This window comes from Orbicella franksi, chromosome 2 (assembly GCF_964199315.1).
Source record: "Orbicella franksi chromosome 2, jaOrbFran1.1, whole genome shotgun sequence".
In the NCBI taxonomy this organism is placed as follows: domain Eukaryota; kingdom Metazoa; phylum Cnidaria; class Anthozoa; order Scleractinia; family Merulinidae; genus Orbicella; species Orbicella franksi.
The window spans coordinates 33666312-33679051 of record NC_138146.1 but is presented as its reverse complement, the minus strand read 5'-3'; the positions used below and the strand labels follow the sequence as shown (position 1 = coordinate 33679051).

General features: G+C 39.4%; 2 protein-coding genes across 2 annotated transcripts; both read left to right on the top strand.

Moving 5' to 3' along the window:
- Nucleotides 1–246: 246 nt before the first annotated feature.
- Nucleotides 247–5405, top strand: LOC145473534 (uncharacterized). The gene is made up of 3 exons (XM_081455037.1): nt 247–1107; nt 1976–2779; nt 4429–5405. The coding sequence occupies exons 1-3, from the start codon at nt 247–249 to the stop codon at nt 5194–5196; spliced, it is 2433 nt and encodes an 810-aa protein (XP_081311163.1). The 3' UTR covers nt 5197–5405.
- A 273-nt stretch (nt 5406–5678) lies between these two features.
- Nucleotides 5679–10839, top strand: LOC145479439 (large ribosomal subunit protein bL27-like). Its single transcript, XM_081457806.1, has 4 exons — nt 5679–6163; nt 7265–7387; nt 9233–9306; nt 9789–10839. Exons 1-4 carry the CDS (start codon nt 6100–6102, stop codon nt 9990–9992), a joined length of 465 nt encoding a protein of 154 aa, XP_081313932.1. The 5' UTR covers nt 5679–6099; the 3' UTR covers nt 9993–10839.
- Nucleotides 10840–12740: the final 1901 nt, after the last annotated feature.

Below are 12740 nucleotides of genomic sequence, written 5' to 3'. Positions count from 1 at the left end.
GAATCTTACTTAACTTAGTTTTTTCTGTAAATCAAATAAAGAGTATCTAATTGATATTCTCATCCATCAAACCTGGGTGGAGATTAGTAAAAGAACACCTCCAATTAGACGTGCATTTAACAAAGGTAGACAAGACTCGGCAAGTAATGGCTGTTTATGGCGCTGTTGAGTTCACGTGAATAGACCGAAAAGTTCAAAGCGTCGCAGAAGAAGTCATGTAGAGATATTGTAAACATCAGTCGGAAGATGACTAGTAGAGAATATAAAAAAGCCATCAATCGGAGCACAACATTCGAAGGAAACCTACAGAAGGATTTAGAAAATATCGAAGGGCAGCGCAAGCGGATTATACGGTCACTAAGAGAGAAGAAGTTAAAATTTATAGAAAGAATCTCTGCCCTTCCCAAAATTCGTTTTTCATCGGACGACATAAAGGAGCCGAGAGATGCTGTTTCTCCAGATAACGCTGATTTACCAGACTTAAATAAGCTTAGTGAAAGGAGTTTTCTAACGAAGAAAAGGATGTCCGTGCCGCATGACATGATAGTTCAAGAAACGCAGAAGCTTCTGCTGACGAAGTCCGGAGGAGAGAAAATTTTGCCTCTTTTACAGCCTGCTATATCCCCTGAAGCATGCATTACTCCGCCAGACTCGCCGCAAATTATACGAAAAAGTCAAGTTACAATTCTACCCAGCGAAACAAAACCGGTGCTCGACCAACAACTTTCGTTACCAGATAAAAAGAGCTCTGTCGGTGGAATTGCAGCTGGAGTAGATGACGAATTTGAGGAGCACCCAGGGATGGGCTTGTTTAAGAACTCTCGGGTGCACGTCACTTTTACAACCTTAGGAACTCAGCTGCCTCATTCTCCTCTCTTGCAAAGGCAGCAGCAATCTTCGAAATTTTTAAATCCTCTCGACCGCATCACAGGTGAACGGAAGAGTGTGTCGTTACCGTCTTCTCCTATTCCCCACCGCCGCCGCGCAGAGAGTTTGGACACGGCAAAAGGCGTAAAGCGAAAAGAAGTGCTCGCAGAGCTTATTGGAGCGAGTCATAAACTTCGTTCCATGAGTTCGGGCTGCGAGGAAACTGAGGTCGGTAGAGAGGTGAGTTGTCTGGATGTTATTAAAGTGTTCAGTGAAGCGAATAAAAATTGTCATTCTACAAGCATCTGCACTGTAAATTATCATGTTTTCTAGTTTGCAAGCTTGAAAGTGTGTGCACTGCTTTTCAAATAGGAAACTTCTACGATTATAAAGTTCTATACTTTCTTAGTTAAACCCAAGGTTAAGCCCTGGGTTGAAATAATTATAATAATAAATTCAATAAGTAATTTTTCACTGAAAATCTAAGAAGCTTAACATATAAAAGATCACTGTGCCTCACATTTTCGACGCCTGCCCCAGAAGCAAATTACAGCGACAGGAAACGAGGTGCATCAGTTGACTCAGTAGCGACAGCAAGGCAGAGCGTAATGTCCAAATCAATTGTTGTTAATTAAATTTTATCAATGAATAAATGACCTTGAGAGAGCCGGGAGAAGGTAGCAAAACAGTCCAGGAAGATAGTGAAGACTACTCCTCGTGAGCTTGAAGCGAAGAGACTGCTCCTTCTTCAACAATCACAGGGCCCTTGGGGCTTCTAAGCTTTTGATTGTCAGTGTGACAGGAGTGACTGAACTATAAAATTGGACTGAATAAGGCTAGCAACATCAATTGATAATTAATCACTTCACCCTGTTATGAAGGCACTCAAACATGTCAAAGGATGCATTTACGGATTTTTTCACCATTGTTCTTGAAACAAAAGTAGAGGTAAAAAGTACGCAAGCATCCTAAACAAGAGCTAAAAGTACGCAAGCATCCTAAACAAGAGCTTGTGTACATGTTGGCTGTATGCGTACACGAATCATATCTCGGTCGCAGTTTCAAAGCATCCTTTCCTTGGAATATGGCTCACGGATTGTCTTTCAAGGAACTGGCCCAACACGACGCCATGCGCAGCGAAAACATAAAGAAAGCCTTAAACATAAATTCAGCCTACGACGAAGACTTAAAGAAAGGGCTGTCGCGTTTGCAAAAAGAACGAAGGAGTTTGATGAATTCACTGACTAAACAGAAGCTCGATTTTCTTCAACTGTGGAAGAGTAAGCTTCCGTCGATTCGCCGGACTCGTTCCGGCTCGGAAGCTGACAGCGCCATCATGCAGCAAACAGTTGCTGAGTTTTGTAAAGGAGCTCTCTCTGAGAATGCAACAAGTGAGCGAGGCGGATCGTCGGCAACACATTCAGCGCGCCCTCAAAGTCAGCCTTCAAGTAACCAAAAGAGTAAATTTTATCAACGCCAGAAAAGCAATGATTCTGACAAAAATTTATCCACTTCCCTGGATGGGAATGAACCCTTGGATGGCCAAGAGATCGATGAACATTTGCGAACTGCTTGTCTCGCGTCACCAAATGACGGGGGAAGAAACGACTTCAAGACCAGGCTAGCGACTCAACAGACACTTTGCTCACCAGGAGTTAGACTTCCAGCACCACCTTCGCCAATTTTGTCTCAAATGCGCAGTTCAAATACACTAGACCCTGACAAAGGCACACGGTCCTTGCCCTGCTCGCTGCGTATAGAAAGACGACGTGCTAACACGCTGGACACTCCAGTGAACTTTGTTCATGTTGGTTGGACAAATTCGAAGATAGCTTTGGAACGATCGTTTTCGACGCCAACTGCAAAACAAGGTGCGCGACTACGGGCGAAAACATCGCCCGTCGACTTCGAGGTAAGTTCGTTTAGACGGGAATCATGGCCGCGAAAGAGGGTTTTGGTTTTATTATTCAAAGCCTGTTGAAGAGAGAGCGAGGAATGCGAGGAAAACAATGTGTGGGTTCCAGAAGTTGATTAGATGTCGACCGCGGTTAAGTTGTTTCAATAGCGCGAATTTTAGGTCCTGGATCTACCCTGTATTAACGATGTCGGGTATTACTCTGCTAATAGTTTGGCCCTTCGCTATGTCAGCCGGCGAAGGACGTCCTTTAAAACTGCGAGGTGTTAATTTTAATCCGCAATAAATGAATTGTCTTTGACTGAAGGTTTCAACACATGTACTTGAAATTGCCTGGCGCAATTCAAAATTACCGCATGGTACCAGAGAGAAAATTTTCATCCACAAGTCGCATGAACTTATGCTAAATTGCGATAACACGTTGAAAATATTTTAAGGTTCTTATAATTTCTTCATTGTGATTATCGATTAAAACAAACACAGATCAGACAAGAGACGTAAACTGACATGTTTCGTTGTTAAGTTTGCACATTGAATACTTTCTGTAACATCCCATGCCTTGATTTCTATTGTTTCATTGTTAAAATAGAATGTTTCTACTGTACCGTACAACAAAGCCAGAAGCATTGTTCATTTTCTCTGAAGGTCGGCTATCTGTAAATTGTTTTAATACTAGTAAACGGTAATGTGTTTTATAAGAACATCATTATGTATTCGTTCCTTAACGCCAGTAGCTTCCACTGTTTCATAGTGCTGAATTATTTTTAGCTCTTCATCTCTACATCGCCTGTATGAACTGTTATATTAATTATACCGAAATGATTCAATTTCGTCTCCGCTGCACTAATTTAGTTTTTTGTATAGTGTGCGCTCATTAGCGAAGGGGCGCTTAATCCGTTTTGCACATACATCTGAAAGAGACAAGACCAGACGATACTTCAATGACTAAACTCAAAATCTGTAGCAATAGTGACTCATATAGTCATAATAATGCTTAATATTACGTTCAAATAATATCTAAAGCGCAAACTGCATTTCCACATGACCTCACGGCAGCCGTATTGGTGTTCCAAAACAATGACACCGCGACCTTGTTGGTGTACCAAACCAATCCTCTTTTCTTATGTAAACACTTTCTTTTTGTATTTTGGTTATCCTATCAAACTGAGAGAAATATTTCGAGTGACGTCATAACTAAATAGCTGGTATTACACTGCAAATGCTGACCAGTTACAACGAGCATGTTAACCATTGACGTTCGGGTGAATGGTTGTTTCTAACGTTGTCACGCGCCGACCTCAGCTCTCCGCAACCATTAAACAATAAGATGTTGTGACCTTTTTGTTTAAGTTTAGAAATACATTAAACTCAAAATAATTTCCTCCAGCTTTTACATAGCGCTGTACGTTTTCTTATTTTTTTTTTCCAGAAATGATATTTTTACTTTGGCATTTCAAGAGAGGAATTTTTGTGTAATATTATAATCCAGTCATAGCTTTGGAGAATAAAGAATAATGATAAATGAGCAAGTGATCAACTTGAAAAATTCGCGTTAGCCGTCCTATCAGATGGTTTTACATTATATGAAAAAACAGACATTTAAAAGCAACCTGTTTTGCCATGGTATAGTTCAGATCATTTGAACTAATTTCCCGTTCTTTATAAACATATTTCAGGATGTTGATAAAGGAAGGCTTTCGCCGCGAGCACCACCTTCACCTCAGTTCAGAAGATTGCGGGGTTTTCAGCCTATCGTAACCGAGCAGGCCCAAACTTCTCAAGAAGATCTATTCCACTTGCCTAAACTACTGGCTCGAGGCTCGCTTCCAAATCTATCCAAAGATGAAGGGGCAGAAAGATACCGAAAAAGGGTTAACAGTTTGACGAGGGATCAAACTGCAAAGGAGTTATCTCCGCGGGCAGAATCACTTAACCATCACAGTGTTTCACCAAGGCCCACAGAAAAGCAACAAATTTCCTTGGAAATCGGAAAGGAGTGGCTCATTGAGTCTTCCCTCAAAGCTGAACTGCCTGAAGGCGAGGAGCTTGTGAAAGATGAGGGAGACTTCCCAAGACTGGAGAATGAGGAACTGTGTTTTTGGAGCAGCGATGATGACGATGACGTCGCGGGCAGAGACCGATTTCCGTCGCAAAAAGAGAAGAAGACTCATTCAGTAGATGAGATTCAACACACTCGCTATCTGCGCATGAAATCCCCGGGAAATGTGCCGAAGGAATTGCTGTCATCGTCCATCATTGTCGGGCACACGAAAGTAGCTTTCGAATCAGTTTCCACTGAGGGGGACAAGGACGGAGACGAGGCGGAGGGGGAGGAAAAGGAAAAGAACAACGTCAATCAAAAGCCATTCCATGAAGAGAAAGAAGACGGAGAGATAGGAGGTGATACTGAATGACGTAAAAAGTCAGAGAAAGAGAAAAACGGTCATGGGAACTAATTATACTTAACAAGGACCGCAACTCAATGCAATTTAGAAAGAAAAATATACTCTCAATTAGAAGAGAAAAGAGAGCGGAAAACGGCCATGAAAACTAGTTACAAGGACAGTAATTAACTGCAATTTAGAAAAACAAATTAATCACAATTAGAAGAGTTCTTAACTTGCAGTCAATAGTCTCAGGCCGAATGATCGTTGTGTTACAGAGGTAGTGTGCTTGGATGAGTTACAGGGTAGCCATAGAAATTACCTCCATTCTCGCTATACTCTGGCAAAACACAGTATTGGCCTCGCTTTATGCATTTAGCCTCATTCCTCTGCGACTGGAAAAAATGGCAATTTTACCCCGACTAGGTTTAGCAGTACATTTGTAAATAAGGTCAATTTCTTGTAAATAAGTGAGAAAATAATTACATCAAAAACAAAAATTTAATAACGTTCGGAGTACGGATTTTTACTATCCAAATAAAGTTATATAACGAGCGATTCCTACTGGGAAATTAAGTTCAGCTGGTTTCTGAAGTTCAGTTATCGGGACCTTAAACGATACGAGTCTGCGTAGTAAGCAAAAACGGACAAAGAGTAGGCGAGGCAAAAAACGCGATGGAAAAGGGTAATCCTTTCTCCTTTCTCCCAACCTCCTCTCTTCCCTTTCCTTTCTCGTGGCACCTGCTACGCACTCTACAATACTATCTATCAAAGCCCTATCAGATTAAGGTGCAGTTCTTACATGGTGAAATCACACTGAAGCAGCAAAGTCCTCGGGCAAAAGTGGGCACCCTTCTGGAAGGGACATGATTAGTTGTCTTACATGACAATTATTACCGCTGACCATCGCTGTTGGTGGGGCCCAGAAAGAACATGGCTGCCATCATGGCGGCGCTCTGCGCTCGAAAATGGGATGGAGTTTTTCAACCCTTCAGAGGTGAGTATATCTTATGTAAATTTTGCAAGAAAATGTTAAGTATCCATCATGCAGTAGCATTAAAACAACGTAACAGAGATGGAAAACAAGTCATGTTGCTGAATGGTGTTCCGCACAGGGGAATATCTCAGAGGGTTTCAACTGTCCATTTTGTGTGAACGAGAGCTGACTCCGGAGTCAGAGTACGACGTTTTTTAATGTCGAAAAATCGTGATTTTATACGAAAATTCCTCAACTGCAAAGCCAAAATAATACTTGAAATCGCTCGAAATTTCTAAACAAAGATATACTATTCTAAGAAGAACTGAACGAGTTATTTCGTTGAAATTCTACAGTAATTATTTCAGACTGCCGGGTATCTAGTGTTTTGAAACACTTCCCAGCTGCCGGGTATCTGGACACAATGTATTAGCAAACAAGCATGGTTTATTTAACTTCTCCTAACTAAAATAACTAACTTATATACATGCTGTCAGTCCAGATTTTTCAAACTGGAGTCTGATCATAATGGCATCCTTGTTTCATGTGTCTGTCCTGTTATCGATCATGAATGTCATTATAACATTGTCAAAGTAGCTGACTGACTGTGGATCCATCATATACAGCCAAGTATTTCTGGAGACCGTTTTTTACAAATGTGTTATAATGAAGTTTTATTGTTTAAGTACACTGCAATCCAGTGGGCACTAGTTTGATCATGAGGATCTATATTTGCAATCAGGGTTGAAGGATACATGTTTATGACTGGTAACTTGTTACTGGAAAATACACCTGTCACGACAGATTCTACCCCAGTGTTTTCCCTTGGATATGCTTTCTCAGTCAATGTGCCTTCACCCATCGCAAACTTCCACTATATCCAGCTATTTTTCATTTTCTTTAAGAGTTTGAGCTAAGCTAGGGGTTGGAGGAGGGGGGGCGCTCATCTTTACTTTTTTTAAACAGTAAAAAATTGATGGACTCGCATTCTATCCAAGGAGATAGCAATAGTCCAGAGCTACAGAAATCAGAGTTTACAGTTAAATGCCTCCACTGTTGAGTCTGCAGACTCCTCCAGTCCCTAGGACTAGAAAAGTCTTGACTACCATTTATGTGGCACAGGTTTACCTGGAGTCATTATGCAGAGTCGAACAGCTGCTAAGAAATCTGCAGGACACTCAAGGAACAAGCAGAATCACAATAGGAAAAGGAAAGGCAAAAATTATGGACCAAAGAGATTTGATGGTATGCTAGACACCCTTCAACATTCATGTTTTACAATCATTATTAATAGTAAATGTTTGAAGTAATGTTGTCCTTCAGTAGCATGTTGGTTGATTAAATAGACAATGCGGTAGATCAGTGAAAGCTTGGAAATTAAAAGAATACAGTAGTTCAAGGCCTTTATAGTCAAATCATCTATTTAACCAATATCATTATGCATGCAGTTACCAATCTTGGTTTGACATGTCACCATGCTCCAAGTTATAATGAATTAATCAGAACATGTATTTGTTGTCCTTTTATATCAAGTGGCATAATAACCTATGATATGAAAAGTGTGGGACAAAAGAGTTACAACTAAACCTGCAAAAATAATTGTCATGAATACAATTCATGACTGATAGTTCAATAAAAACCATTAAAATTGAATGATGTTATATATCAAACATGACTAGATAGACAGTGTTTCATTACATTTCTATACACCAAGAAGAGAGTGAAAATACCATGTCCAGCAGAGTATTTTTGATGAGTCTTGAGGTGTTTGGAAATGCAATAGAAGACTGTCTCTTTTGTTTGATAAGCCTTCTCAACCAAAAGCAAAACTAAATAGAAAACAAAGAAGAAAAAGAAGCAAACATCTTTGCTGACTAAGAACACATTTCTAAACAACATCAAGACAATAATTTCTTTTGTTTTATCTTGATGTATTATGAATGAATCTAGAAGGTCATTTCACAAACATCACTGTAGAAGACAGAAATGATTACATAATATTTGATGTAATGGAAAGTCTAGGATATCAGACTATATCAGACTATAGAATATCAACTGAAGATGATAGTTTATTGAAAACCATGTTAATGCCTATGACTAGCTGTACTAGCAACAAAGAAAATTTATTGGCTTCCATCATCTCCCATCATTGGGAGGTGCAGTGGCCTCATGGTTAGTGCGCTCGTCTCCGGATCAAGCGGTCCGGGTTCGAGCCCTGGCCGGGGACATTGTGTTGCGTTCTTGGGCAAAACACTTTACTCTCACAGTGCCTCTCTCCACCCAGGTGTATAAACAGGTACCGGCGATCTTAATGCTGGGGGTAACCCTGCGATGGACTAGCATCCCATCCAGGGGGGAGTAGAAATACTCTTAGTCGCTTCATGCTACAGAAACCGGGATAAGCTCCGGCCTGATGGGCCACTTGGCTCACATGCAGACTTTACCTTTTTTTATGTTAACAAGGAATAACAAACACATTATGACTTGACAAAAATATTTTACAGACAGGGTTGGGAGTATTAAAGCCAATTTGGGTACAGTAAAAACCTATTATCAGAAGTGAGGATTTTTTCCTGCAGTTGTCTTTAATCTAATACCAAGCTCTGGCTCAACTGAACTCACACATATTGTTATGTGCGGATGTAGAGATCTGTATCTGTATAGTATTATGTCAAGTTGATGTCTCCTGAAACATTGACTTTTCAAATATCAATGCTTGCAGGAGCCAACTATACAAGCAAAACTTCATTGAAGAGTGCCACTTTTATAATCTTGTGGAAACATCAGCTTAAACACAGATTCTTATAAATCACACTTTATTTCAGTAGGTTGCATATTATTACAGTCAAAGGCTGTAGTCTCCCTTATGGTCCAGTGGAAAATCAAAATTACAGCACCAGAATTATAATACTAAAAAACAAGTTAATTCAAAAAGCTGATAGGGTTAGTGTGCCTTGTTTGTGTTGACATGCTTGTGCACTCGAACAGTAAACCATGTACTTGATTAAACACACTCTCAGTTCTAAACTTGCTAAACAAATCATTCATAGCAAATGAATTGAAATGAGAATCTTTGGGCCATCTCAACAGGTGAACGTGTAACCCCAGGTACTATTCTTATGAGACAGAGAAAAAAAGACCTCAGATGTTATCCTGGACTGAATGTAAGCAGTTTTACAATCTTATTAAATTGTCAGTGAGAATTTTTTTCCACTGGATATCTGTCAACAGTTAACCAAAACATTTATGACAAATCAGGATTTTTACCATCATACATTAGACAGGTTTATACATTATAAATAATACATTTTAGTCTTAATCCTTGCAAGTCTTAAACAGGCTTGGAAGGGGGGCAGAGGTCAACTTATTGGTAATTTCATATTTCAAGTGCCAGTATTTCTGGAGCACTTATTATTAGCCAGAAGAGACTGGGGGTTTTGACAGATGGTCAGACATTTCGTACTTGCTGTAGCTGAACTCACTGGGTTTAATTATTAACAATTTTTTTATCCAAAGTTAGTTCATATCACCTTACTTTTTCAGGCCTCTTAGACCCTTTCCATCCCATTTCTTCTGACCTTTATGCTTTATTTCTGAGTTAGATGAATTTATCTGCTCAGAATATTATTGCTTGTTAAACTTTCAGGTTGGTATTGGTAAAGATAGCACATTATATGCACTGGTAGAAGGATTTGTGAAATTCCGAAGTGAACGTGCTCCTCCATACCATTGGTGCTTAGGACAACAAGAACCATTTGAAGAGAAAAAGTATATCAGTGTCATACCAAGGGAGCCGTTCAAGGGACCCAAGCTGGTTCCAGTTCGAGATGTATATAGAATTACTCCATGACAATATGATATGAGTGTACATTTTGATATTAAATTTTCCAACTAGCTTAGTGACTCTGAGAATCTGGCTTCACTAAGAAAGATTTGTAGTCTGTTTGGAAATGTGTTTATATTTAGTAGAGATGTCCATTCACTCATAGTATTTGCGATTATTGGTTGTTTAGCCTCCAAGTTGATTAGCCCCTAACCGGTTAGCCTCCAAACAGAAGTCGATGGGGACTAATCAACTTCTGGATGGGGGCTAACTAGCCAGGGACTAATCGAATTGGGAGCTAAACGACCGGTGACCTCAAATACCACGAGTGAATGGACATCTCTGTTTAAATCTCCTTTTAGGCTCAACTGCATGTTTTCCATTATTTAGAATCCTGGGAAGGGTTAGTTTTTCACTCACAGAGTAGTAAAAGGATTTGAAAAGGAAAGGACTTTCACTCACTACCATAATTCCCTGCAGGCCATAGAGGAAATCAGCCATTTGTTTTCTGTCAAAACTTTTAAGATTCATTCATAGCTCAAAAGAATAGATCCAATTAGTTTTTCAGTAAAACAGTAGAACGAAAACAGCCTAGAATTCACGACTTCAGGACAAATTGTAAACATTGTAAATACGCATCTATAATAGTGATTTCGGAGGCACTTGTTGCTTCAGTTTGTTTTCTCTTCCATGTCTGTCATCAGACAAAATGAAATAGCACTTTAAGTCAATCGATCTGTTCCCAATGAATAATCTCTCGCAAAATCTCGCAGTAAGTTCATAAACCGTAAACCCCAACTGATTAATAATTTGATCTATTGGAATAAAAACGTTCTCTGGTTAAAAATATATTAAAAACATAAGCTTTCGGCTATCAGTCTATAGCCTTTAACGAACTGCGGTTGTAGATGAAAGTGAAGAATGATCATCACAGTAAATTTTCCAATTTAAGCAATTGGAAAGAAGCCTGAAAACTTTCATCTACAACCGCAGTTCATATATGAATTATTTCATATAAACTTCACATCATTTCACTCCTCACGGGAAGATATGAACTCAATAAATTGACCTCGCTCCCAATGTGTGACTTCGTAGCTCAGTTGGTAGAGCATCGCACCGGTATCGCGGAGGTCACGGGTTCGAATCCCGTTGAAGTCCTGATTTTTTCAGGCTTCTTCTTTCCAATTGCTTAAATTGGAAAATTTACTGCGATGATCATTCTTCACTTTCAAATTAGAGATTGCCAGGATTGTTGACTTCCATCGATTTTGCAATTACTGCATGTACAATCATGAATAATTATCACATTCACGGTTGAGCGCTTGTTAGATACTTCTGCTTGCCTATTTACGAAAATGCAGAATAAGCACATATCTATTACACAATCCTATTTGTCGTAAGATAGGCAGATTACTATACATCAGGCTTCGAAAGACTTCAAATATTGAGCCTTTATGACCTTTCGAAAGTCTCGTCTTTACGGAATATGTTAGAGCCTTTTAGTCGACGGCCGTCAATGTTGTTATCCAATAAGGGTCTACCAGCCGTTTAACTCTTTACCTTATACTCGCTTGTTACAGCAACAAAGATCTTAGCTTAGGTCCAGGGATAAACTGAAGAAAAAGAAAAAACAGGTTTTGAAAACAGAAATCATCGCAAGAATGTTTCCATCGCCAGGATTTTTTTCTCTGTGGAATAAATGAACAAGATATTTTTAGAAAACAAAGCAAACAAAGAACTGAATGCAAACTGCATGTGCGAGTTTCTAAAAAGGGACGTTTACCGTCTTTAGTGCTGAAACGGACGTCGTTCTTGTACTGAAACGAAACCGAAACTGACGATACAGCCAAAAAATGTTTCCACTACCAGGTGTTTTTCCCTTCGGAATAAATAAATAAGAGATTTTTGGAAAACAAAGCACACAATTGCAATCGTAATTGTGCGCTTACTTAAGTGCTAAACTGGACGTCGTTTTGCGCTGAAACGAAACCGAAACTGGCAATGCAGCCTATAAAATGTCTACACTAAGCACAGCAATTACCATATTTCGGAGTCTCTCTCAAGATTCTCAAGAAGTGAAGACGAAGCCTACATTTATACACCAGCAGGTAAAGAACGAAATACACTGATTGCCATCACGCATGCAGTAATATGAATAAGGAACAAGTGTTCACCTCTGGACAAAAACCATTTACGTATTTCGACTGTCATATTTACACTCTGCGTAGTTCAGTTTATACACGTTTAACCACTGTTTTCCACAATTCTTTTGTACTCGGATGAAATTTAATGTGAAAAAAACTTCAGCATACTATTCAGTAAGAGAGGTTTATCAACAATTCTGAAAAGGAATGAATCTCATGCAGATGTACTATTCAGGTCACACGAAAAGCTGCAAACACCAATTAACAATTAGATTGTTATTACAAAAAGTATGTGCAGTTTCACTTATGATATATTGAAAAAGTCAGTTCAGTGCCGTACAGCCAACTAACGTCCAGGGTAAATGAAATAAACATCTTCGGTGCCTAGTGGGAGAATGGACTACCTTTTACAGTATTCTTTGTGCAGGAGTCCATTACTGACTAGTGCTAGTAAGCTAGGAAGCTTTCAACATAGAATATTCCATAGAACTATTGGTACAAATGCATTGTTAATGGCAACTGGTGTTAAAGATCGCGATGAGTGGTTTTTGCGTTCAAGAGAACACATTTCTTTTCGGGAAATCGGAAAAATAGATCGTTTTCACGTGACGTCATCACTTTCTAAAATCCA

What these genes read in the sequence shown, in the direction of transcription:
- LOC145473534 (XM_081455037.1), top strand. Translation starts at nt 247, where the DNA reads ATGACTAGTAGAGAATATAAAAAAGCCATCAATCGGAGCACAACATTC. An exon ending in AAACTGAGGTCGGTAGAGAG is followed by an intron (nt 1,108 to 1,975) that starts GTGAGTTGTCTG and finishes TTGTCTTTCAAG; the next exon opens with GAACTGGCCCAACACGACGC. An exon ending in CATCGCCCGTCGACTTCGAG is followed by an intron (nt 2,780 to 4,428) that starts GTAAGTTCGTTT and finishes ATCATTTGAACT; the next exon opens with AATTTCCCGTTCTTTATAAA.
- LOC145479439 (XM_081457806.1), top strand. Translation starts at nt 6,100, where the DNA reads ATGGCTGCCATCATGGCGGCGCTCTGCGCTCGAAAATGGGATGGAGTT. An exon ending in AGTTTTTCAACCCTTCAGAG is followed by an intron (nt 6,164 to 7,264) that starts GTGAGTATATCT and finishes TATGTGGCACAG; the next exon opens with GTTTACCTGGAGTCATTATG. An exon ending in TGGACCAAAGAGATTTGATG is followed by an intron (nt 7,388 to 9,232) that starts GTATGCTAGACA and finishes CCATCTCAACAG; the next exon opens with GTGAACGTGTAACCCCAGGT.